Below are 27,036 nucleotides of genomic sequence, written 5' to 3'. Positions count from 1 at the left end.
GGCTGAGGTGCAAGGATGGCTTGGGCCCGGGAGTTTGAGACCCCGCCTTTAAAAAAAATAAAATAAAATACTGGCCGGGCGCGGTGGCTCACGCCTGTAATCCCAGCACTTTGGGAGGCTGAGACGGGCGGATCACGAGGTCAGGAGATCAAGACCATCCTGGCTAACACGGTGAAACCCCGTCTCTACTAAAAACACGAAAAATCAGCCGGCTGTGGCAGCTCCTGTGGTCCCAGCTCCTCGGGAGGCTGAGGCGGGAAAATGGCGGGAACCCGGGAGGCGGAGCTTGCAGTGAGCCAAGATGGCGCCGCTCACTCCAGCCTGGGCCACAGAGCGAGACTCCGCCTCAAAAAAAAAAAAAAAAAATTAGGTGTGGCGGCGCGCGCCTGTGGTCTCAGCTACTCTTGAGGCTGAAGCGGAAGGATGACCTGATCCCAGGAGGCGGAGGCCGCACAGCGAAACCCTGTCTCAAAAAAACAAAAGACTGAGGCCGAGAGGCAGCGAGTTCACTGCCATCCATTCCTGCCGGCGGGAGTCCCGGACCCCGCGCACGAGCGGCACCGGGTGTCCTCAGGGCCGCGGCCTGCGGGCTTCGACGGGAGCAAAAGGCCGCCCGAGGGGGCGTTTCTTCCCAGTGCGGGGCGCGGCGCCCCACAAACACCGCTGGGCCACGGAGGCCAAGCCCTGCGCAGTTTTCCCAAGCGAGCTCCCTGCTGCCTGATCAGACCACACTCACCTCCGTGCAGATGCGCGTTTCGCGGACAGAGCTGCACGTCCGCCCTGAGTCCATTTCTGGCCAGCGGGGCAGGGCGGCCTCTGGCTGCCGTTCAGTCGCGGCTGGAGCCGCCTGTCTCCTCTTCCCCTTCTCACCACTGCGCTTGACTCCTTTTCAAAACAAAGAATGAACCTATTTCCAGCCAACACAGAAGTTACGAAGACGAACAACTTTACACTAATTAAAATCAACTACTACTACTTCCTCGGTTTAAGAACTGACCACCTCAAGAAAAACTTTTTAAAATGTATATATAGTGCATATATATAATATATATATAAGAATAACCACAACGCACGCAGGTGCTTGTTTTTACCCCACTTTGGTCACCAAAGGTTTGAAGTGGCTGGAGTCTGACATTTACAACTGTCTTCGCCTAAAAAATGTGATCGTACCCCCAAAATATGCAGGGACCTCTGCGTGCCCCAGCCAGTGTGCGACCCTTTCGCTCCAACCCTGCTTCAGAGACGGTTTCCAGATCCCATGTTTCCTTGTTTCTGTCTAGAGCAGAACCACCAGGTTGACAAGTTCTAGACCATTCCCACTGGGACATTACAGAGCTGCTGCGGGAGCAAGAGGGGCCGCTCAAGGGCGCTGCGTCCCGGGGAAGGCGGCACAGGGACCGCGCACCGGCAGCTCCACTCAAGATGACGCTGCTTAAACGCAGAAAAAAGACAGACACGAAACGGCTTATCCAGCATGAGCCTATCTGTGTTTAATAAAGGAAGGGAAGAGAAAGGCCACACACACACTTTCACAAGCACAGAAAACTTCCGGCAGTCTTTGCGAAAAAGAGCCACTGGCAGCGCGGGAGTCCTTTACCCTCCAACGGACTCCAGACTCCTGTACTTTCTTTTTTAACCATAAGCATGGGTTGCTTTTATATATATTTTTAAATTAATGTTGTTTTAAACAACTTTGATTTAAACATGGTGGGAAAAAGAACTTTGGCGTTGTCCCTGCAAGGAGAAAAACAGGAACTCAAACCTCGGATGCTGTGAGGGATCCAAGGCCTCCAGCCCCAGCAGGTGAGGCTGGCCAGCAGCGAGGCGGGGCCTCCAGCCTGGGCACAGGATGTCCCCAGGGCAGGGGCAGGCTGGAGGGGGCCGGCACAGCCTGCAGAAAAGGCCCGGAGACCCCTGGACCCCAGCCCTCTCCCCGCGTGAGGAGCCTCGTCAGGAGAGGCTTAGCCACTCGAGGAAAGGCATTTGGGCGCCAAGAAGAAAGCCACGGCCCCAGGCCCCGTGAGCCCCACAGTGAGAGCCCGCCCGAGGCCAGCAAAGGCGGGGGTGGGGGAGAGGCCGGAGGGCGGCAAAGGCGGGGGTGGGGGAAAGGCCGGAGGGCGGCAAAGGCAAGGGTGGGGGAAAGGCCGGAGGGCGGCACACCCCCCAGCGTCTGTGGACGGGCCTGAGTGGAGGACAGCGCGGGCGGGCGGGGGCGGCACGGGCCACCTGCAGTGAGAGAAGGGCCTGGGCCACCATGGCAGGCAAGGTGATGGGCGCCACCCCTAAGGGACATGGGCGAAGGCCTCGCGCCCTCCATCCACGCAGACGGCGGCGGCGGGGCTGGCTGGGGCTGCTCCCTGTTGCACGCTCATGAGGGGAGGGACGTCCAGTCCCGGGGTCACCTGCGACCCGCGATGAGTCCAGCCCGATCCTCCTCCCCGGCCCTGCGCGCCCTCGCAGCCAGACGCGCTCTTCCGTCCGGTCCTTGCTCGTCCTCTCCTCACCTCCTCACCTGCTTCTTTCCTTTCTTCTGGGAAGCATCTGCGGAGACACCGGGGTCAGCTCGCAGAGGGGCAGAGGGTGCACCACACACCACACTCAAGACACAAACCACACTCATGACACACCACACACACACATCACACACACATCACACACATGCATATCTTACACACATGCACACACCACACACATACACATCACACATATTACACACATGCACATCATACAGACATGCACACATCACACACAGCACACAATACACATCACACACATGCACAGCATACACACATGCACATGCACCACACATACACATCACATAACAGCACACACAAATCACACATATGCACATCATACAAACATGCACACACGACACATACCACACACATATACACATCACATACACAGAGCACACACCACACATATACACATCACACACAGCACACACTTCACACCACACACACCCCACATACCACACACACATATATACACATCACACATACCCCACACCTATGCACATCACACACAGCATACACACACACCACACACACCACATATATACATACAACACACATAGTACACACAGCAAATACAACACGCCACACACAGCACATGCACACCGCACACACGGCATACACACACCACACCACATACACTTATATACATACCATGCACACTCCACATACCGCACTCACCACACACACATATATACTCACCACACAGCACACACCACACACCACACAGACACAGGCTGCCAGGCAAGGGAGCGCCCTACAGGCGCTGAACCCAGGGTACGGCCACGAAGGAGGCGAGGCCCAAGGCCGCCCCCTGGCTCGGGTTCAAGGAGAGCAAAGCATGGCTTCAGTGACTCGAGCAAAATCAGCACGAAGTTCTTAAGGATCCCTGGAGCCACACACACAGGGGACAGATGGGGACAGATGGGGACGAGCGGCCCAGAGCAGCGCAGCACAGCCTCTGGTGGGAGGCGCATCCTCCCGAGGGAGCAGGCCCTGGTGGCCGCTGGTCATCGGGGCAGGGCCATTAGAAGTCCAGCCGCTGATGGCCCAGGACGCCAAGCAATGTTTGTGAAGCTCAAGGAAATGCCAGAAAAGGCTTTCACTGCTAAAAGGAAATGGCCTTGGAATCTAGATCCTGCCACGAAGCAAGGAATGAAATAGAAAGATGAACCCAGTGATTCTGTGTCACCGTGGAAAACTAAGGAGCTCTGGGCTGGAGAGCCACCAGCAGCTGCATATTTCTGGCGTCCCCTCGCCATGTGCACCATGCACACGGGTCACAAGGGGCTGCAAGGCCCCCCTAGGTGAGTGAATACTGTACTCACCACCATTTATCACAAGCACGGGCGCAGGCCTCCTTAGCTCACAGCGCTTTCAGAGTGTTCGATTATCCACTCGATAGCCGCCCACCCCTGCAACACAGAAAGATTTCAGCACTGAGTGGGCCCTCCCGCCTCGCGCTGCAGACAGCAAGGGACAAGTCCACGGGCTAAACTGCAGAAGGGAAGCGCTGCAGTTACAAGGAGACACAGCAGTGACCTTTCCAAGTGATCTTCACACAGGCAGGCAGTTCCTCCAGCTCAGAAAGGGGAAGGAAAACAGTGCCTAAGCATCACTGCTGTGTTAGCAAACCAGCGCCCCGCTGAGCTCAGTACAGCAAGTCCTGTCCCTCACCTCCCAAATCCCAGTGCTGAGGCTGCCCCAGGAGGCCAGGAAAGCCCAGGGCGACACCTCCACACACCCCCAACCCCATCCCCTGCACCTGCCCTCAGGCCGCTCCGCTGTTTCCAGGCACAACACCTCTCCCCACCAGGCTAGGGGAAGCAGTGATTCTCTCCTAAGCCTTCAACACAACCCCTAATAAAGTGAAATAAAGGAAAGCCAATTTGTCCTGAGTTTACCCCAAGGTTTTCACATAAAAGATCTAAGGTAGCTGCGGCCTCACTGAATATTCCCTTCCTCTTATAATATTTTGTTTGGCAAACATTTAGGGCTTCTGCCCTAAAACAAGCACTGGAAACGATGGATGAGACCGGGGCTCCTTCCTCCAGCATGGACAAAGCTCTCCCGCTTTGACCTTCATGGCCCTGCCTCCTCTGAACTGAGCTAAGCTGCTCAAATCTCTACTTCTCACATCTGGAGTCCACAAAATTAGATAGACAGGCTCTTCTGTTGGTGATGAGACTAAACGCAAGCCATAAATGGTTTTCCACTGGTTGGCGAGTTAAGCACGGAAGGACATTGGAAAGGGAAGTACAGCCTTAGGAATCACCCACTGATCCCAGAAATGAAGACTCACTTCTGACCCCCAAAAAGGGGGGAAGAGAAAGAGGGAGGGGCATGGGGGACAGACAAAGGGAAGACATGAGCTTGTCAGGTGGGCCCAGGTGAAAAGCAAAGGCCCTGCTCTGGCAAGTGGCATCCTTTAAATGTGAGGAACATCTTCCTCCCAAACATTCAAGCTCTTTCCATCAACTCTGCTGGAGAGGAGGGCAACCTGGACTTCTAGAACGATCTCTGCCTCCATTCCAATGCCCTAGACACAAAGGGAGTGCCATGGATGGCCTCCTGGGATCCATCCTTTCTCCTCTCACCTCTACAAAGCTCACTGCCAAATCCTGCCAGAGAAGAGCTGTGAAGGCGGCGGCAGGCCCCACGGAAGCATCACCGCTGGACAGGTTCAGCCAAAGCCAGGTAATGCCCATCAAATAGGAAACGACTCTAAGTCCTGAATAGCCTACCTGACACTGTTAACACCTGGTATCTCTGATGTTGTGGGTTAGTTTGCTTTGGTAACTGAGCTTATGACATTTGGGCTCTTCGAAGTGGTAGTTGCCTTGGCTGGGTTTACGCTCCAGGTTTACCCCATACTTTCTCTACTGAGAAGAGTAACTTTACGGCTCCCTTGGCTTTCACAGATGCACTTCCCTCAGACCTGGGTCAGCCTTTCCTGACCCGAGTTTTGAAATGCTGTAGCATTATGAGCTCAGCACAAATGGAGAGCCCCAGCACTCTGGATTTTATTTATTTATTATTTTTTATTATTTTTTTTTAGACAGAGTCTCATTCTGTTACCCAGACTGGAGTGCAGTGGTGGCTCAGCTCACTGCAACCTCCACCTCATGGCTCCAAGCAATTCTCATGTCTCAGACTCCTGAGTAGCTGGGACTATAGAGGTGTGCCATCATGCCCAGCTAATTTTTGTATTTTTAGTAGAGACGGGGTTTCAGCATGTTGGTCAGGCTGGTCTTGAATTCCTGGCCTCAAGCGGTCCGCCTGCGTTGGCCTCCCAAAGTGCTAGGATTACAGACATGAGCCAACATGTCCAGCCAGGAAGACTTATGAGACTAAAAATGTCATCTTCTTAATCTGGCCCTTAACAACTAGAGCACACGCAGGACTTCTAGGATTGAGGTACATACCTTCTTTGCATTGGATGATATCGTGTTGGCCATTAAACTTTCCAAATAACTACCGAGGCTAATCCCCTTCACGGTAATGATGGCTTCTTGTGTGAGCACGGTCCTGCAAAAGAGCAAGAAGAAAAGGGGCTGACCAGCCCTGAGAGAGACGAGGGTCTGCCCTGCCCTTACCCTTGACATTCAATGTGTCAGTCCCACAGGAGATGACTCACATTTCTGGGTTCTCTGGATGAGGTGTGTACACCAACCTCTCATTAACTGACACCAAATTTGTGAGTGTGATCTTAAAAAGAAAAAAAGGTTTAGATTGTATTTCTCTTGCATTTCTTCCAAAACTGCCTGCCCATACTCTTCCATCCCAAAATTAGCACTTAGTGGGGTCAGAACAGAAGAAACTTTTAGGCATAGGAGATACGACCACATTAAGTCCTAGCAAATCATGGCTTTGCTGTTCCTTCTGGCAACTGTCATCTGTCTTCTTCCCGTGTCCCACTCCACACGTGAGCAGGGCTCTGGCCTTCAAGGTACAGTCAAGCTGCCAAAACTATCAGAAGTTGTATTATAGAAAAGGACAAAAAGTCCTGTGTGTTCATATAAGTGAGAGAAACCTTTTCACCTACCCACGGCAGCCCACGGAGCACTGTCTCCTATGACTGGATGGGACAGACTCTGAATCCACATGGAGATTGCAGGGTTCTTTTCTCCTCCAGTACCACTTCCTATAAACAGACTAACTCCCTATGAATATTTATACTTTCTTTTTTTTTTTTTTTTTTTTTTTTTTTTTTTTTTTTTTGAGATGGAGTGTCACTCTGTCGCCCAGGCTGGAGTGCAGTGGCGCGATCTGGGCTCACTGCAAGCTCTGCCTCCCGGGTTCACACCATTCTCCTGCCTCAGCCTCCCGAGTAGCTGGGACTACAGGCGCCGCCACCACACCCGGCTGATTTTTTTTTCCGTATTTTTAGTAGAGACGGGGTTTCACTGTGTTAGCCAGGATGGTCTCGATCTCCTGACATCGTGATCCGCCCGCCTTGGCCTCCCAAAGTGCTAGGATTACAGGCGCGAGCCACCGCAGTCTACCTTTTCTATCAAAAGCAATGTAAACACTGGAGCTCTAGAGCCACGCTAACAATTTTCTGTGGTAACAGTAATGTCCTATGCATGCTGTCTGATGTGGTAGCCACAAACACATGCAGCTAATGCACCCCTGAAATGTGGCTCACGTGACTCAGGAATGGAATTTTTAATTTAATTTTATCCTAATTAGCTTAATTTTTTTTTTTTTTCAGATGGAGTTTCACTCTTGTTGCCCAGGCTGGAGTGCAATGGTGCGATCTATTTATAGTAGAGATGGGGTTTCGCCATGTTGGCCAGGCTGGTCTCAAACTCCTGACCTCAGAGAAGTCAGGTGAGCTGCCCGCCTCGGCCTCCCAAAGTGCTGGGATTACAGGCGTGAGCCACCGGGCTGGCCATAAATAGCTTAAAATTAAATAGCCATGTTTCTGGTGGCTGCCACACTGGACAACAGAGCCCTAGAATTGCTTCATTGTTTAACCCAATTCACCCTCTTCTTCAAACGCCACTTCTGATAAAAGACCATGTTTTAAAAAGTTTAAGCAGTGAAAAGCAAATTAACCTTTCTGTAGTGACACTCATTTTTTTCAGTCATCTCTCACTGAATCCCTCCCCCAGCCTCACTGTCCCAGTGCAAATGGTTAGTAGGAAATCTCTCTCCTACTGAGTGCCAGGTTATTAAGAGTCTCACGTGTATGGGCATTTCATGCTACAGAAATATCTAATAATATCAATTACAAATTAAACTCTGATTAGCTGTTGTCATTTTATGTGCACTATTTTATGCAAGTCACTGTGTTGCATAAACCTTACTTCTCTGAGGTTTGTTCTTTTCTTTTTTATACGAGAAATGTGAGACTCAGAAAATGCAAATAGCATCCCCAAGTCATCGGGTCATCCAGCGACGGCTTCAGGATGCAAGCACATGGCTTGCTCCAAACCCCGTTTCCTTTCCATCAGACTTCACTGGAGCATAAACTGTTCCTTTTTACATACAACTGAATTTTCTGAAAGCATAAGGTGGAATTTTGTAAGTAAATACTGATTTTGGGAGCAGAGAGAACAGAATACATAAGCTGTGAGGAATAGCCAGGGGGCCCCAACTGAGGCTCCTGTGATTTTGTGCAGCCTGGGACAAGGAGCCAGCAGGACCAGGGACACTGGCAGAGGCCCAGGTAGTACACTAAGGAGCTAGGCTCCATCCTGCAGGTGGCTCAGAGCCTCATCTCAGCACACAGGGACGCACCCACTGCCTTCTACAGAAGGTGCCCCCAGCTGGGCAGAGCGTGGCTGGCCGACAGCACCAAGCATCCTGGCGGGCTACTCCCACGGCCGCCTGAGAAGCTCATAGGAGCTCCTGAGGCCCTCGGGTTGGGGCAGGGGAGCTGCGGGACCCAGAGCAGCTCCACTTTGTTTCAAACACTGGGCCTCCCACAAGATGCTGAGAAGATGGGGAGCTGCCCAGGTACCAGTTCGGGTACTTGCATATGGCCGCCTGGATGACCTGCTCCTCAGCCCTGTCCCTACCCACTGTGCCCACCAGCCCTGCCTGCCCCTGGGCCCAGGTCGCCCCTCCCTCACTGCAGCGCTGCTGGCCAAACCTTCAGCTTCAGGCTGGACACTCCAGGGCCTGCTGTGCAGGGGCTGCATACTCGGGATGTGCAAAGCAAGCTTACCTCTCTCTTCTCTCACCTGTCCCTGATGGGCCACCATTCAGCCTGGCGCCCTAACCAGAGAGTGGAGCTGCACCATGAGCCTCCCGTTCCTCACTCGCCATGTCTCACACCAGGTGGCCTCTGTTACCTCTCACCTCGACAATTACCTGCCCGGACTACTGGTCTCCCTGGCTTAGGTTCCAACATCCCCCCCACCCTCTCTTCACAAGCCTGCCAAGGTATTCTTCCCAACACACACCCCGGCTACCTCACCTTCCTGCAACAAACGCTCAGCGCCTTCTTACCACAACAACGACCTCCAGCTCCTCTGCCTCTTCTGTGGTCTCGTCCCTGCCCCTCTCCAGCCTCCTCCCTCCCACACCACCTTCCCCTCTTAGTCTCCAACACCATCTGTTTGTGGCTCTCTAAGGCTCAAGGGCACCCACTGCCAGTGTGTCTGGAGAAGTCCTGCCAGGCTCCCTGTCACCTACCTTCACACAGCCACTTAGGGGGGCTCCTGCTCGCTGCCACCTACGCAGGTTGTTTAGCTGCCGACCGTGGGATGACAGAGCCAGTCAGGAGGGAATATCTTTTAATCCTTGCATTCCCCATCCCTAGCACTGTGCTGGGTACCTGGCAGGCACTTGATGCTGTTGGCAGAACCAGTAAATGAGTGGTGGCTAGAGCCAGCCGTGGCACTGGGGACAGAAAAGGAGGCCAGATGAGGGCATGGCTGACTTCACCCACCATAGCCCATTTCTATATTTGCTGAAAATAAGGATTATTTTATGAAATAATTTTCCTAGCCCATGCATATTCCCCAACATGTTCTTTGCATTTGCATTAGACCAATATACATTTTTTTAATTGAGAGAAGTGAGAGAGGAATGAAGTGGGGAAGTAGCTTTAAAAATGCCTGTTGGGGCAGGGAGCGGTGGCTCACACCTATAATCCCAGCACTCTGGGAGGCCAAGGGAGGCAGATCACGAGGTCAGGAGTTCGAGACCAGCCTGACTAACATAGTGAAACCCCATCTCTACTAAAAATACAAAAGTTAGCCAGGTGTGGTGGCATGCGGCTGTAATCTCAGCTACTCAGGACAATCACTTGAAACCAGGGGCGGAGGTTGCAGTGAGCCGAGATCGCTTCACTGCACTCCAGCCTGGGTGACAGGGCGAGACTCCGTTTCGGAAAAAAAAAAAAAAAATGCCTGTTAGTGATGCACACCTGTAGTCCCAGCTACTTGGGAGGGTGAGACAGGAGAATCGCTTGAACCCATGAGGTGGAGGTTGCAGGGAGCTGAGATCCACTGCACTCCAGCCTAGGTGAGAGAGACTCTGTCTCAAAAAAAAAAAAAAAAAAGAAAAGAAAAAAGCAAGTTGGGAGGCATCACTTGAGACCAGGAGTTCCAGACCAGCCTGGGCAACAGCGAGATCCCATCTCTACAAAAAAATTTTTTAAAAAGTAGCCAGGGGTGGTGGCACGTGCCTGTGGTCCCAGCTATCTGGGAGGCTGAGGCGGGAGGATCACTTGAACCCAGGAGTGTGAGGCTGCATTGAGCTATTGACCACACCACCACACTCCAGTGTGGGTGACAGGGCAAGACCCGATCTTTAAAAAAACAGAAATGTCTGCTGGTTGTCAAGACAGCGGTTATCCTGTGGGGGGTGCCCAAGGGGTCTCAGGGCCTGGTCAGATTCTGTTGCTTGACCTGCCTGCTAGTTAAGAGGTGTGTTCTTTGTGACAATTCATCATTATGTGCATTTTTCTATATACTTATTATACTTGAATAAAAAGATAAACTGCTAAATAAATTCAGCCTTTCTATGAAAAATATCAACATCTAGGCCAAAGGTGGGCTGGAAATAGAATTAAACGAAGGCCTTACGTGCCACCACCCAGACACACTGAGCCCCTTTCTCATCTGAGGCCATTGCTTACATTGGTGGAACAAAGTTCCATTTTCTTTTCCACTGGATCCACCACAGAATGTTCTTGGATGTATGTCAAAGTCCTACTGGTTCCCAAAATCTAAAAAACAAAGCAAAACTAGCATAGTGGAACGCTAAAAATTCTATTTCATATCACCACCGAATACCACTGCATTTACTAATTAGTTCACTATTCAAGAAATGGTATCATGGGATGCAGCAAGGGACAGAGACAAAACCCCTGTGTCCAGCAGGTGAGCCACTGAGCAAAGAAATGAATTCCAGCAGAGTGGAGCGTCCGGCAGCACTATGCTTCCGGCAAAATACAACAGGCTGCGGGCAGTGGAGCCGGGAGGCCCCTCTGCCGGGTGGGGTCTGGGCAGAGCCCCAAAGAGGAAGGTGCCACCATAGTGCTGGGGTGGAGGTGTTGGGCTGGGGGCGGCAGGTGCAGACCCTGCAGCAGGAGCGGGGCTGACTGAGGGGCCTGGGCCAGGCCAGGGTGTGGACCGCAGGTGGAGGCGAGATCCGGGCGCCGGGTTGGGGTGAGCCGTGCTCAGATTCGCATTTCCAGTGACCTCCCTGGCTCTGAGGAAGAGGCCGCGGGGGGCTGAACCATGGTGAAGCCTAACCCCGGTGCCGGAGGATGAGGCTTGCTGCGGACGCTGGGCTTTAGAGGCGATTAAGCCAGGGGAGGGGTGTGTGGCGGTGCTAATCCAGCACGCTCGGGCCCTTTGGGAGAGCAGATGGGGATGCCAGACGCCAGGCGCCTGGCAAAGCCTCCCGCGCCCCCCGATCTTGAGGAAGCCCCCCCACCACCCCCGATCTCAAGACCCCCCTACCGATCCCCCACCCCACGCCCCCCGATCTCGAAGAAGACACCCTCACCGACCCCGTACCCCAAGCCCCCCCCGATCTCAAAGAAAACCCTGCCACTGCCCCCCTACTCCGAGCCCCCTGATCTCGGGAAAGGCCCCCGCCGCCCTCCCACCGCGATGTCAGCCAGAGCAGCAGACGGACCGACGAGGGGAGGAGGGACGCGGGGGTGGGCGGGGGGGGGAGTGGGGGGTTCGGGCGCGCTCGGAGCCGCAGCCCCCGCCCGGCTCACCGCTCTCACGAGGCCGGGCAGCCCCCACTCGGTGCTGAGCAGGCGCAGGCTGTGCAGGCGGCCGCGGCCGTCCACGCGGCGCTGCAGCACGTCCACGCCCAGCACGCTCGGGTTCATCGGGTTCGGGTACTTGCGCATGGCCGCCTGGATGACCGTGTCCCACGGGTGGCTGCGGGGAGAGCACAGGCGGCGGTGAGCAAGCCCCGGGCCGGGCAGGGGCGCAGGGTAAGTGGGAGGGAGGCAAAAGCGGCCGCCAGGCCTGCGTCTAGTCTCCTCACTTTACTGAAAGGCTCCTCCGACAAATCGGAGTCGTCGCGCGAGCCTTCCCGACCGCTGGCTCAGCACCTGCAGACCTCAGCACCTGGCAGCCCCTTGGCTTTTGTTTGTCTGAGACAGGGTCTCACCCGGTCGCCCAGCGGGCAGGAGAGAAGTGGTGCCATCAGGGTCGCTGCAGACTCAACCTCCCGGGCTCAAGTGAACCTCCTGCCTCAGCCTCCCCTTGCCCCACCTCCAGTAGCTGGGACTAGGACTACAGGCGTGTGCCACCACACCTGAATAACTTTTTTAATCTTTTTTTTTTTTTTTTTTTTTGAGACGGAGTCTTGCGCTATCGCCCAGGCTGGAGTGCAGTGGCGTGATCTGGACTCACTGCAACCTCCGCCTCCCGGGTTCAAGTGATTCTTCTGCCTCAGCCTCCCTAGTAGCTGGGATTACAGGCGCCCGCTACCACACCTGACTAATTTTTTTTTTTTTTTTTTTTTTTTTTTTTTTTTGAGACGGAGTCTGGCTCTGTCGCCCAGGCTGGAGTGCAGTGGCGCGATCTCGGCTCACTGCAAGCTCCGCCTCCCGGGTTCCCGCCATTCTCCTGCCTCAGCCTCCCGAGTAGCTGGGACTACAAGCGCCGCCCCCTCGCCCGGCTAGTTTTTTGTATTTTTTAGTAGAGACGGGGTTTCACCGTGTTAGCCAGGATGGTCTCGATCTCCTGACCTAGTGATCCGCCCGTCTCGGCCTCCCAAAGTGCTGGGATTACAGGCGTGAGCGCCCGGCCTGTATTTTTAGTAGAGGCAGATTTCCCCATGTTGGCCAGGCTGGTCTGGAACTCCTGACCTCAAGTGATCCGCCTGCCTCTGACTCCCAAAGTGCTGTGATTACAGGCATAAGCCACCACGCCTGGCCAACCTTTTTTTTTTTTGAGACAGAGTCTTGCTCTGTCACCCAGGCTGGAGTGCAATGGCACTCTCTCGGCTCACTGCAACCTCCGCCTCCCGGGTACAAGCGGTTCTCCTGCCTCAGCCTCTCTAATAGCTGGGACTACAGGTGCCCACCACGACACCCAGCTAATTTTTTTGTATTTTTGGTAGAGACAGGATTTCACTATGTTGGCCAGGCTTGTCTCAAACTGCTGACCTCGTGATCCGCCCACCTCAGCCTCCCAAAGTGCTAGGATTACAGGCGTGAGCCACTGTGCCCGGCCCAACTTTTTATTTAAAATAATTTTTTAGGTCTCATTATGTTGCCAGGTTGGTGTTGAACTCAAGGCCTCAAGCACTCCTCCTGCCTTGGCCTCCCAAAGTGCTGGAATTACAGGCATGAGCCACCACACTCAGCCTCCCCTTGTTTTATTTCCTGCCATCAGAGTGATTGCAAGTTACCCATTGCTTTCCAGAGCTCTGCACTTGTTTAGGCCTGAAACCTGCAGGGGTCAGATACACGTCTGATGGGTGCCAAGAGAGGAGCCACCACACCTGTTCAGCATGGACCTTCCCCCAGACTGCTGAGGGGTTGCTAGCAAGTCACTTCATTGCCCTAATTGTCCTAATCCGTCCTTTCTTCAGGGCTTGCTCTCTCCCAGGAAGCCTCTGAGCCTCCTGCAAGGACAAACATTCTCTGACAAGATCATTATTTCTTCAGAGGTGCCCAGAGAGGTCTGTCCAGCATATGTGTAGACACAGCCCAGAGGCAAGCCCGGATGTGTGCACACACATATGTACCATCACATTCACACATGTGTGCACATATGCATGCAGACACACATACATGCACATGCACACATATCTTCGCTCTATCGCCCAGGCTGGAGTGCAGTGGCGCAATCTCGGCTCACTGCAAGCTCTGCCTCCCGGGTTCACCCCATTCTCCTGCCTCAGCCTCCCAAGTAGCTGGGACTACAGGTGCCCGTCACCAAACCCGGCTAATTTTTTGTACTTTTAGTAGAGACGGGGTTTCATCATGTTAGCCAGGATGGTCTCAATCTTCTGACCTTGTGATCCGCCTGCCTTGGCCTCCCAAAGTGCTGGGATTACAGGCGTGAGTCACCGCGTCCACCCTACCATCCACTTTTTATAACTGCTGATAAACATTTTCCTGTATCTTGAAGCCATTTTCAGAAATAGGATTATAAACGGCTGTATGCTAGGTCATCTTGTGGCTATGTGTATTTCACCAGTCCTCTATGGTGCGTTATGTTATGTCGATTGCTTCCACTTTTACATGATAAATTATAACAGCAGAGAACATTTATGTACATTAGTCCTTCAACATATCTAATTCTTCCTTAGGAGAAAGTTCTAGAAATGAAATCTCCAAATAAAATATGAAAGATGATGAGGATACTGAAGTTTTTTGTTCCATATTTGAGGTCATTTTTTAATATAACTGAGTGATCATTAATTTACTTTACCCTCATCCGTCATCAAACTCTTGTCCTAGGTGAAAGTCAGCAGCAGGGACCAGATGAGAACCAGGTCTTGCAGCTCCCTAACCTGTTCTTTCTATTACATTGGGTGGCCTCTAAATTGTCAGGGCCTGGCCTGGAATCCTCTCTCAACAACAGAACACTTATGTTCAGTTTTTCAAACCATGCAATTGTGTCACTAATTTGACACATTCCACTGGCAACATAAAGAGAAGAAAGGGGTTAAGAAGCCAAGACTGGGTGGTCCTGATCACTCTAGGAATTCAGTCGGAACAGAGCTCTTTTGTCTCTCTAAGGTTTAGGCAAGAACTGTCAGGGACATGGTAGACCCCCAGATCTATGTAAGGAAAGAGAATCTAGAGATACATGAGACGCAGAAAGGGTCCCAGTCTCCCAGGAGAGCCTCCTCAATGAATAATCTGAAGGCTTCTCAGTTAAGTTCCTTAGACTTGTTCCCATAGAAATCAATACTTTAAGCAGAATAGGCTATGCCTTCTAACATTAAGCTCAAAATAATCTAAACATTGAGAGATTTTTGCATTAAGCTTATCTCAAATAATGCTTCTTTCATATAAAATTCTTGCATCTTAGGGCTGGGTGCAGTGGCTCATGCCTGTAATCCCAGCACTGTGGGAGGCCGAGGCGGGCAGATGACTTGAGGTTAGGAGTTCAAGACCAGCCTGGCCAACATGGGGAAACCCCATCTCTAAGAAAAATACAAAAATTAGCCAGGCATGGTGGCGGGTGCCTGTAATCCCAGCTACTTGGGAGGCTGAGGCAGGAGAATTGCTTGAACCCGGGAGGTGGAGGTTGCAGTGAACCGAGACCGCCCCACTGCACCCCAGTCTGAGCGACAAAGCAAGGCTCCAACTCAAAAAAAAAAAAAAAAAAAAAAAAAAAAACTTGCATCTTTCTGGCTGATGATTTAAACTAAATACAATCTGCTTAAAATATGTACATAATAAATAATTTTACTAATTACAGCAGGATGACCACACAAGTTAGTACATATATCAACAGAACAATGGAGGAAAATGATAAACATAATATCTCAACATCTCTAAAATGATAAAGTCTAAGCACAGCAAGTCAACAGCACACACCTTGGCTAAAGAAAATAGCCTTGTCTGGGCACGGTGGCTCATACCTGTAAATCCCAGTACTTGGGGAGGCTGAGGCGGGAAGATTGCTTGATGCCAGGAGTTCAAGCCCAGCCTGGGCAATATAGTAAGACCCCCTCATCGCCACAAAAAATAAAACATTAACCAGGCATGGTGGCACGCCCCTGTGGTACTAGTTATTTGGGAGGCTGAGGCAGGAGGATCACCTGAGACCGGAGGTCAAGGCTGCAATAAGCCATGACTGCACCACTGCACTCCAGCCTGGGTGACAGAGCAAATCCCTGTCTAAAACAACAACAACAACAACAACAAAAACAGAACAAAAATAGCCTGACACGCTTTCAATGGGCAAAAATAGACAAGTCTGGCAATGCTGAGTACTGGAAAGGGTATAGGAAATAGGAAAACAGAAGTGCTGCTGGTGTACACAAACTGGCACAGGCACTAATGGGAGCAGTTTACCCAGAAGCTGAAAATGGACACCCCGCCCCTGCTGAAATCAGTCAGGGCTGTCAGCTGCCTGGTTTAGGCAGAAGAGGAATGTGCTGAAGTTTATTTTCAAGAGGAGCAGAGAACTGCCTACTCAGGGATCCCCAACCAGGCGGCAGAAGCCTCCTCTGCTGCTGTCAGGGAGACCTCTGGGGAATCCGGTCCCCCAGGGGCAAGAGGCCTCTGCTGCCACCCAGCATGGATGGTTCCCCATACACAGGAGTCCTAAACACTCCGACACCCACGCCACATGTGTGGTGGGTCTGCCTTCGGGCTAAGGGAAGCTGGTTTCCGCGCTGGGGACTGGAAAGGAATAACAAAGGACTCTCTAAGCACCAACAGTGTCGGGAAGATGAAGGAGGAGGAAATCACAAGATGTCTGGGATTTGCCTAAAATAACTCAGGGGAAGGGGCAGTGGCTGGGGACACAGAAGACCCTGGACTGGCTGCCTGAGGGTAACTGTTAACCTGGGGGTGGCACCGGCTATCAGTATTCTAGTTCCTCCATGTTTGCATAGTTCTGAAATTTCCGTAGTAAAAAAATTGTCTTAAAAAGATTTAAGGCCAGGCACGGTGGCTCACATCTGTAATCCCAGCACTTTGGGAGGCCGAGGCAGGCGGATCACTTGAAGACAGGAGTTCTAGAACAGTCTGGCCGACATGGTAAAACCCCATCTCTACTAAAAATACAAAAATTAGCTGAGCATGATGGCGCACGCCTATAGTCCCAGCTACTTAGGAGCCCGAGGCAGGAGAATCGCTTGACCCTGGGAGACAGAGGTTGCCGTGAGCCAAGATCACACCACTGCACTCCAGCCTAGGCGACAGAGTGAGACCCTGTCTCAAAACAAAAACAAAAATAAAAGATTTAGGCAGGCCAGGTGTGTTGGCTTATGCCTGTAACCCCAGCATTTTGGGAGGCCAAGGCAGGAAGTTCACTTGAGACCAGGAGTTCAAGACCAGCCTGCGCAACAGAGGAAGATCCCTATGTCAACAAAAAATACCAAAGGTATTTTTTGGTGGCAAAAACCACCAAATGGTGGCACACAACTGTAGTCCCAGCTACTCCAGAGCCTGAGATGGGAGGATCACTTAAGCCAAAGAGTTTGAGGCTGCAGTAAGTCATGACTGCGCTACTGCACTCCAGCCTAGGCAACAGAGCAAGACCATCTCTAAAAAAAAGGAAGAAAAAAGATGTAGGCAGCCAAAAACAAGATGAAGAGCCTGCTACACCCCACCACCAAGTGACCCAAGGCCTCCATCAGCTGCTCCCTAGCGTGTGGGCCAACACCCTGGGGGCTCCAAGACCTTTTCCGGCCACAACTGTTGTCACAGTGCTACTGAGACATGACTGGCCTTTTTTGGTGGTGGTGGTGGCGGGGCGGGGAGGACCAAGTCTCACTCTGTTGCCCAGACTGAAGTGCAGTGGGTGTGATCTTGACTCACTGCAACCTCCACCTCCCGGGTTCAAACAATTCTTGTGCCTCACCTTCCCGAATAGCTGGGACTACAGGCATGAGCCACCATACCCAACTAATTTTTGTATTTTTAGTAGAGATGGGGTTTCATCATGTTGACTAGGCTGGTCTCAAACTCCTGACCTCGGGTGATCCACCCACCGCGGCCTCCCAACGTGCTGGGATTACAGGCATGAGCCCCCGCGTCCAGCCAATAACTGGCCTTTGTTGCTGTATTGACATTTGTACTGATTCTGCAAAAGCAATGAAGGCACAGAGCCAGTGTCTTCCCAGCAGCGAGGCAGGGCTCCAGACCGCATGTGGCCGCCGCAGTCCTCACTGCTGTGCACTCAGGAAACAATGCCAGTTTCTCTTAGGGACATCTGTCATTACATGGCCAAGTGATTAATTTTATGACTGCTTGACCCGAGTACTCTTCTCTTTGATAATCTGTGTGAGGGAACAGAAGTGCACCAGAAACACCTCTGCTGCTGCGGCCCAAGTCCCTCGACTATGGGGGGGTCTAGGGGCGCCAGCACCTGCTCACTGTGAGTGACAGCCCCTGTCTCTCTGCTGCTTTCCACTCACTGCCTGCCTCTTGTTCTTGAAAGAGCAATCAACAGAAAGAAGAATAAACAGATAAACTTTGCTTATTCAGACTTGGGGATCTGGCAGATGATCTCTTGAATGTTAACAAAGTAAGGCTGTGCTTCAAGGAAGACAACTGATAGCATTTGCTGCCAAAGATAAAATTTGAGCTTTAAAGTGATAATTTGGCCAGGCACGGTGGCTCACGCCTGTAATCTCAGCACTTTGGGAGGCCAAGGCAGGTGGATCGCCTGAGGTTAGGAGTTCGAGACCAGCCTGGCCAACATGGCAAAACCCCTTCTCTACTAAAAGTACAAAAATTAGCAAGCCGTGGTGGGAGGCGCCTGTAATCCCAGCTATTTGGGAAGCTGAGGCAGGTGAACTGCTTGAATCTGGGAGGCAGAATTTGCCGTGAACTGAGATCATGCCACTGCACTCCAGCCTGGGTGACAGAGTGAGACTCTGTCTAGAAAAAAATAAATAAAGTGATAATTGAAATTTCAGAAAACTTCTATCTGCTACCAGGAGCTGGATGACTGCCCCATGCTACATGCTCAGTGGAGGCCTATATTCCAAACGATTCCAAGTCATACTTGGGTTAAAGATTCATTTATATACAGGACAGGCCAATGGGTTTGTTGTTGTGGTTGTTGTTTTAAGAGATGGTATGGTCTGTCACTGCAGTCTCAAACTCCTGGGGTCAAGCAATCCTCCTGCCTCAGCCTCCTGAACAGCTGGGACTACAGGCACAAGCCACCACACCTGGCTAATTTTTGTATGTATTTTTTGTAGAGGCAGGGCCTACTATGTTGCCCAGTCTGGTCTCAAACTCCTGAGCTTAAGCGATCCCCCACCTAGGCCTCAGAGCTCAATACTCTATTCATTATAGTTTCAGGTGTTGTGTTCCAACTAAGTGTTAACAAGCTACTGTTTGTTTTGTCATAGCAGGAAAGAATAGTCATAATTACTTAAAAAGACTACCAAGATACGCCCACCTTTTCCAGCTGCGTATTTGTGTGAGGCTGGGGTTTATCCATACACTTCAACCAAAACTATGTATTGCCAAACACAGACTGCAAAAGCAGATATGAGAATCAAGTTATCTCCGATGAAGCCAGATACTGTAGATATTAGTAAAAACAGAAACAGCGGCCAGGCACGGTGGCTCATGCCTGTAATCCCAGCACTTTGGGAGGCCGAAGTGGGTGGATCACGAGGTCAGGAGATCGAGACCATCCTGGTTAACACGGTGAAACCCTGTCTCTACTAAAAAATACAAAAAATGGGCCGGGCGCAGTGGCTCAAGCCTGTAATCCCAGCACTTTGGGAGGCCAAGATGGGCGGATCACGAGGTCAGGAGATGGAGACCATCCTGGCTCACACGGTGAAACCCTGTCTCTACTAAAAAATACAAAAAATGAGCCAGGCATGATGGCAGGCGCCTGTAGTCCCAGCTACTCAGGAGGCTGAGGCAGGAGAATGGCGTAAACCCGGGAGGCGGAGCTTGCAGTGAGCTGAGATCGCGCCACTGCACTCCAGCCTGGGCGACAGAGTAAGACTACGTCTCAAAAAAAAAAAAAAAAGAAAAGAAACAGCACCACTCCTTTCACTAATTTTTGGAAATATAGTTTTTTATTCAGAAACATTGTGTTAATATAATAGGTTTATTATTGTTAAATTTAATGAATTAACTCTTTCAATTTCTCATTTTTAATTTCTAATATGGTAAATCCTGACAGATATAACCCACATAAGCAAAACTGTTTAGGGTTTTGCTAAGGTCCTGAGGCTGAAGAGCTTGAAATCCATGGGCCTAAGTGGGCCCTTGATTGAGTGGGAAATAGACACAGGGCTGGTCACTGCAGTTCGATCTGTAAAAAGGGGAAAACTTAATGTCCTCCAATAAAAAAAAGAATAAATGGTGGCACATTCATACAGCTATTAAAATCTATATCTACATATATTTACATAGGCATCTATAGACATCTCATACGGATGGATTTTCGAAAAACAATAGGGCTAGGCGTGGTGGCTCACGCCTGTAATCCCAACACTTTGGGAGGCCCAGGTGGGTGGATCACTTGAGGTCAGGAGTTTGAGACCAGCCTGGCCAAAATGGTGAAACCCTGTCTCTACTAAAAATATAAAAATTAGCTGGGCGTGGTAGCAGGTGCTTGTAATCCCAGCTACTCGGGAGACTGAGGCAGGAGAACTGCTTGAACCTGTGAGACAGAGGTTGCAATGAACTGAGATCCTGCCACTGCACTCCAGCCTGGGTGACAGTGTGAGACTCCATTTCAAAAGAGAAAGAAAAGAAGACAATATGACACATGTGATAATGACACATGCATATACACAGATGCAGTAAAGTGAACCTCTGGAACATAGACTCCCTCAGAAGGATGCCCACCAAACTCAATCCTCATGGCTACCTGCTGGGAGGGAAACAGTGGAACAGCAGTGGGGAGGGGAAAGAGCAGGCTTCAACTCATCTGTAATGTTCAATTTCTCTTCCTTGCTCCTGGCTGGAAGGCAAGCCTGCTTTAAGCATGACTCCCCATGCCCCAAAGCCCGTCCTGCCCTAAGGCGGGCATGGCCAGACATTCCTGGCAGCTGTAAGAATCAAAGGTGTGTGCAGCCTTGAACTCTTCTGGAAATCTATCTGTGATAGGCTTTGTTATTGACTATTTTGTTATAGGTCTGCCTGAAACCTCATTCAATTCTGGGAGGAAAACTTTTTTTTTTTGAGACAGAGTCTTGCTCTGTCACCCAGGCTGGAGTGCAATGGTGCAATCTCGGCTCACTGCAACGCCCGCCTCCCGGGTTCAAGCAATTCTCCTGCCTCAGCCTCCTGAGTAGCTGGGTTTACAGGCGCATGCCACCATGCCCGGCTAATTTTTGAATTTTTAGTAGAGACAGGATTTCACCATGTTGGTCATGCTAGTCTTGAACTCCTGACCTCGTGATCCGCACGCCTCAGCCTCCCAAAGTGCTGGCATTACAGGCGTGAGCCACTGCGCCTGGCCCTTTTTTTTTTTTTTTTTTTTTTTTTTGAGATGGAGTTTCGCTCCTGTTGCCCAGGCTGGAGTGCAATGGCGCGATCTTGGCTCAATGCAACCTCCGCCTCCCAGGTTCAAGGAATTCTGCTGCCTCAGCCTCCCAGGTAGCTGGGATTACAGGCATGCACCACCACACCCGGCTAATTTTGTATTTTTAGTAGAGACGGGGCTTCTCCATGTTAAGGCTGGTCTCGAACTCTTGACCTCAGGTGATCGACCCGCCTCGGCCTCACAAAGTGCTGGGATTACAGGCGTGAGCCACCGCGCCCAGCAAGGGAGGAAGACATTTTAAACCCTGTTCATGTTTAAATGTCCCTTTCTATACTTTGGTCGTATGTTTTTAATTATATTTAAACTACTTTCTCCCCTGTCTAGGTAACACACATGTTAATCCATGGGCTTTCCCCAGGCTGCTTTTGTCCGGGTGTTTACACTGCTGTCTGCTGTGAGTGATCTCAGGGCCTGCAGAGTTTCTTCTCGACGTGGACACAGGAAGAAAACTTGGTAAGATCAAAAGTGTGCCTAATTATGTCTTCATTTCTAAAGTACTGTAATCCCAGCACTTCAGGAGGCCAAGGTGGGTGGATCACTTGAGGTCAGGAGTTCAAGACTAGGCTGGCCAATATGGTGAAACCCCGTCTCTACTAAAAATACAAAAAATTCACCCAGCGTGGCGGCACCCGCCTGTGGTCCCAGCTACTTGGGAAGCTGAAGCACAAGAATAGCTTGAACCCGAGAGGCAGAGGTTGCGGTGAGCCAAGATCGTACCACGGCATTCCAGTCTGGGCGACAGGGCAAGATTCTGCCTCAAAAAAAAAAAGGGAAAAAAAAAAGGAAATTGGCCGGGCGCGGTGGCTCAAGCCTGTAATCCCAGCACTTTGGGAGGCCGAGACGGGCGGATCATGAGGTCAGGAGATCGAGACCATCCTGGCTAACACGGTGAAACCCCGTCTCTACTAAAAATACAAGAAAATTAGCCGGGCGAGGTGGCGGGCGCCTGTAGTCCCAGCTACTCGGGAGGCTGAGGCAGGAGAATGGCGTGAACCCAGGGGAGCGGAGCTTGCAGTGAGCCGAGATCGCGCCACTGCACTCCAGCTTGGGGCACAGAGCAAGACTCCGCGTCAAAAAAAAAAAAAGGAAATTTATTAATTTCCAATCAAATGTTCACCTAACAGTAAAACAAACATTTTTTTTTAAATATAGAAAGAAAAAGAAAGGTCTATAATCCTCAAAGGAAAAAAAATCAGGGATTTCAATGGATGAAACAAGGGGAAAGCTACACAGTAAGTCCAGCCAGGAAGCCAGACTTCCAATTTGTACTGTCATTTGGATGCTATGCCACCTCATGGTACCACATCATTCATAACCCGTCCAGCCACAGGCCAATGACAGCATCCGCAGCCAGCCACATTCCACATTTGTCAGGCTTCATTACAGCCCTTTGCTTTTAAGTTCAAAAGTCTATGGCAGAGAATTAGCACCTAGTCCACAGCAGCTCCAGGGATGACCAGGATTCCTTTGGTGGATAGCTGCCCCCGTCCTGGAAGGGCATCTGATCTCCGTGTGAGATTCCTCACCCCTTCTGAGTACCTGCTAAGCACCAGGCCCTGGCGGGGTGCCAGGAATACAAAATGAATGATGGGAGAAATGAAATACTGACACTCTACCACATGGTGAGCCTCAAGATCATGGGAAATGAAAGCAGCCAGACATAAAACACCCCATATTGCAGGATGACATTTACATGCAACGTCCCAACAAGGCAAATTCATAAAACAGAAAACAGATTCCTGGTTGCCTGGGGCAGGGGTGAAAATGGGGTAAAATGGGAAGCTAATGCCCATGGGGCACCTCTGTAGGAGGATGGAAGTGTTCCAAGACAGGACTGTGTGATGGTCTCACTTAGTCAAATTTAATGAATTATACACTTAAAATGTGTATAATTTTATGGTATGTAAAGTGTACTTCAGTAAACCTTAAAAAATAAATGGGAGTTAGCAGCTGCAACAATTTTCAAAAGCATCAACTGTGATTTTTCACAGCTGGCTATTCATTTGTGCTTGTCCACAGACAGTTAACAAACCTCTAGGGCAGACCCCAGCCATTCCATGAGAAAACTGAGCCCCAACCGCTTGGGCACCCCTGGTATGCAACGACTTAAGTGTCCACGGCATCCAGACGGCTCAGTGATGCCCCATCCTTGTTGCTGAAGGAACCCTACTTGAGAAACACTGCAGGCCATACAAAAAAGTAGATCCCATCAAGTCTAAAGACTTCATGAAAAATAATTTCAGAGGTTTTGAAACCACTTGATATATTTTTATAATAATTTTACATGTTTAAAGTCAGGCCAGGCACAGTGGCTCACACCTATAATCCCAGCACTTTAGGAGGCCGGGGTGGGTGGATCACCTGAGGTCAGGAGTTCGAGACCAGCCTGGCCAACATGGCAAAACCCCATCTCTACTAAAAATACAAAAATTAGCCAGGCGTAATGGCCCATGCCTGTAGTCCCTGCTACTTAGGAGTCTGAGGAAGGAAAATCACTGGAACCCGAGATGGGGAGGTTACAGTGAGCCAAGATCGCGCCACTGCACTCCAGCCTGGGTTACAGAGCAAGACTCTTGTTTCCAAAAAAAAAAAAAAACCCTCCAGCCTGGGTGACAGAGCGAGACTGTCTCAAAAAAATAAAAAAATAGTCAAAGGATGACAATTTCCTTCCATGCAGTACTTTCTTTCCCCAAAAAATAAAATGCTTAATGCTTAAGTGAGATCAGATAATTTAAAAATCTTTATTGCTGTAAATAAATATTAAAGAATAATTTCAGTGTGTCATAGATCACTGACTTAAGATACCACTTAGGTTAGGAGGGCACTTTTTTTTTCTTTTTATTTGCACAATTTTATGGAGTATACGTGCAATTTCGTTACATGCATAGATTTCGTAGTAATCAAGTCAGAGCTCCTAGGGTATGCATTAGCCGGGAAGGTGCCTGGCACCCATTAACCAATTTCTCATTATCCTCCCTGTTCCCACCCGCTCACCCTTCAGAGTCTCCATCGTCTGATGTTCACTCTCTACATCCATGTGAACACATTCTTAAGCACCCACTTAGGAGTGAGAACACACGATACTTGTCTTTCTGGGCCTGGCTTCACTTAAGATAATGACCTCTACTTCCATCCGTGTGCCGGGGGGGCACTTTTAAAGTTCGGGGTTTTCCACGCTGGCTTGGAGGCCTTCCGTGCCTAAAAGTGAGTTCAGGGCCAGGGCCCCCCAAATGCCTTCTTTCCCTTCAGCTTTCTCCAGAGCTCACAGCCCGCCGTGGGCCCTCAGTGAAACGCGCAGAAGATTTATGACAATCTCAGCAAAGGCGCCAGCTTGCAGGCCTCTCCCCTGCCCGGCTCCCGACCCAAAGGAGAGCAGCGAGCCCCAGGCCCCCGCCCCCTCCCCCGCCTCCGGCCGCCCCAGCCCCCGCCGTCCCCGCTCCGGCCGCCCCGCTCCGGCTGCCCCCGCCCTGGTCGTGGACCACCAGCGGGGCCTCTCTGCCTGCAGCCAAGCCCCTCCGCTCGCCGGGGGAGAGGCCGGACCGGGCGCAGCGCCTCGCCCAGACCGCGGTCCCGGGGAAGGGCGCGTGCCCCTCTCCGGGACGCCGAAGTCGCGATCTGGGAACGGCCGGCGCAGGGCAGGGGACTCCGCGAGGCCCGCTGTGAGGTCCGGCCTTTCCCGGACCGCTCCAGCCGGGCTCGGGAGCAGGAGCCGGCGTCCGGGCGGCCCCACTGCGGCCTTCAGCCAGGCCTCACCCGAACACGTGCTCCGAGCTCCAGATCTTCATTGCCGCCGGCGCAGTGCGCGGGCTCTGGGATCCCGGCCGGGTGCTCCGGCCCGCGCAGCTCCAGGCGCGGAGTGGGCGGGGCCTCGATGGGCGGGGCGCTCTTGGGTGCCGCCCACCCAGTCTGGTGGCCGGGCAGGCTGCGGCGGCTAAAAATAGCTCTGCTGGCGCGGCTGTGGCGCAGCCCGAGACCTGCGCTGCTACCCGGAGGTTCACGGTGCGCGCTTGCTGCAGATGCGGCGGGCGTAGGAGGCGACGCTCGTCTTTATTCCCACTGTCCAAATTCTCCCAAGGCCCTGTCCAGCTACGCCGGTTTCTACTGTCGGGGACGTGTGATGAAAAACGAACCTGTCAACCCTCAAAACTCCACTGCAGTTTGGGTCTTGAACAAACATTAAACCAGCATGTGATGTGCATCACAAGCAATCCGCAAATAGGCTGCAATGACAGAAATCTCAGCCTGTATCAAACAGCCGGGAGGATGCCACCTACCCCACACATGCTCCCGAGGTAAACGAGACAGCCCTCCGGGGAGGGGACTCCACTGCACCATTTGTCACAGAATTCATCTTAAATTCGCCTGATGATGGAGTGGCCATTAGTAAATGCAGTGGCCATTTGCGTTTGCTAATTGCCTTTATCCAAAGGAAAAATGAATTTTTCATATCTTTACTACAGGAGGTAGGTTTACAATTTGAAGCCAGGGGTTCTCTGGTAGCTGGACTCCTACCCTCCCACGGAACTGGGAGACGGGGATGACATTTCAAAGAGAGGGCTCTCAAGTCCTTGAGAAAATACATTCTTGAGTTGTAAAACTGGGGGGAAATATTTAGCTTTAAAAAAATTTACGTATATCTCAAAAAGAATTTGTGATTACAAGTTTTCTAAAGCAAATCCTGTAAGGAAAAAGAGTCTCCCTTTGCACCAGGATGAACTCCTTTATAGCTTTGTAAAGTACCCTGCACCGCCGCAAACGAAGTTAAAGTGCAAGGAAGTGACATGCTTGTTCTGAGAAGAGGGTACTCTTCTCCAGGATGAGATGGGGCGAGAGGACAGGGCCCTTGTCTGAGTCGGCTGAGTCTCAGCTTAGAGCAGGGCCTGGCGCCCCGGGGACGTCTGTGGCCATGGGGACAGCTCTCCGGGAGATGCTGACACTAAAGGAGACCCCTCCCCGTCCTAGGTGCACTGGCCTCAGGCTACCTGAGCTATGGTGATTCCTGCACACGTCCTCGCCTTCTTCATCCCAGGCACTGGTTCAGTTTCCTCCACCCAAAGAGCCCTGCTCCGTGCTGGTCCTGGAGGTATCTTCCTGGGAGGAGAGCAGAATACACAAGGCCCAGAAGCCGGAGGCTGGACCATAGGGTCCCGTGGCAAATGGCAAGAGTTGAGGCCAGAAAGGGAGACAGGAGCCACAGCTCATGGCACGCGTTGTCACATGAATTATAAAAGGCTTTATAATTCATGGTGAGCTCAGACAGATTTGAGAATTTGAGATTTGTGAGGCAAAACCGTTCAACTCAAGCTAGATCCAGGAAGTAGGCTCGGCTATCTATGGGAGGCCAAAGTCAGGTGGAGATGAAGATGGCGAAGCTGGAAAGGGCCTACTTTCTGGGAAGGCTTCTGGCCTCCTCCCCACCTCGGGTTTAGAGGTGACTACTGGATGCCATGGAGCTGTTCTCTGCCATAGCACCTATCACAATGCTGTGTATACTTCTGTCCCCTGAGGAAGTGTCTTTGTTCGACTTTGTTGTGGGGGACACTCATGTATTTTTCATCTTTGTATTCCCAGTGCCTGGAAAATATTAGGGACTTGAAAACTTTTTTTCTTTTTTATTTTCTTTTCTTTTTTCTTTCTTTTTTTTTTTTTTTTTTTTTTTTTGAGACAGAGTCTCACACTGTCACCCAGGCTGGAGTGCAATGGCACAATCTGGGGTCACTGCAATCTCCGCCTCCAGGGTGCAAGCGATTCTCTTGCCTCAGCCTCCCGAGTAGCTGGGATTACAGGCAAGCACCACCACGCCAGGCTAATTTTTGTATTTTTGGTAGAGACAGGGTTTCACCATGTTGGTCAGGCTGGTCTCACACTCCTGA

At 51.3% G+C, this 27,036-nt stretch overlaps 1 protein-coding gene across 2 annotated transcripts in view; it reads right to left on the bottom strand.

The window, feature by feature from the left end:
• Positions 1–1,468: 1,468 nt before the first annotated feature.
• PRELID3A (PRELI domain containing 3A) overlaps positions 1,469–27,036 on the bottom strand; it is a 182,047-nt gene continuing 156,479 nt past the window's right edge. Inside the window, exons 2-8 of one of the 2 annotated variants that reach the window (XM_050767588.1) lie at positions 24,917–24,996; positions 11,704–11,872; positions 10,609–10,698; positions 6,151–6,221; positions 5,939–6,041; positions 3,842–3,928; positions 1,469–2,541 (exon numbers count right to left, since the gene is read on the bottom strand). In XM_050767588.1, the coding sequence (XP_050623545.1) occupies positions 3,875–3,928; positions 5,939–6,041; positions 6,151–6,221; positions 10,609–10,698; positions 11,704–11,872; positions 24,917–24,948 (519 nt within the window). In that variant the 5' untranslated portion in view covers positions 24,949–24,996 and the 3' untranslated portion in view covers positions 1,469–2,541; positions 3,842–3,874. Of the gene's footprint in view, positions 2,542–3,841; positions 3,929–5,938; positions 6,042–6,150; positions 6,222–10,608; positions 10,699–11,703; positions 11,873–24,916; positions 25,059–27,036 lie in introns of those variants that run through there. The other variant, XM_050767587.1, reaches the window with a different exon arrangement.

The sequence above is a fragment of the Macaca thibetana genome, chromosome 18 (genome assembly GCF_024542745.1).
Source record: "Macaca thibetana thibetana isolate TM-01 chromosome 18, ASM2454274v1, whole genome shotgun sequence".
Classification (NCBI taxonomy): domain Eukaryota; kingdom Metazoa; phylum Chordata; class Mammalia; order Primates; family Cercopithecidae; genus Macaca; species Macaca thibetana.
The sequence above is the reverse complement of the archived record's forward strand: the minus strand, read 5'-3'. Positions and strand labels throughout refer to the sequence as shown.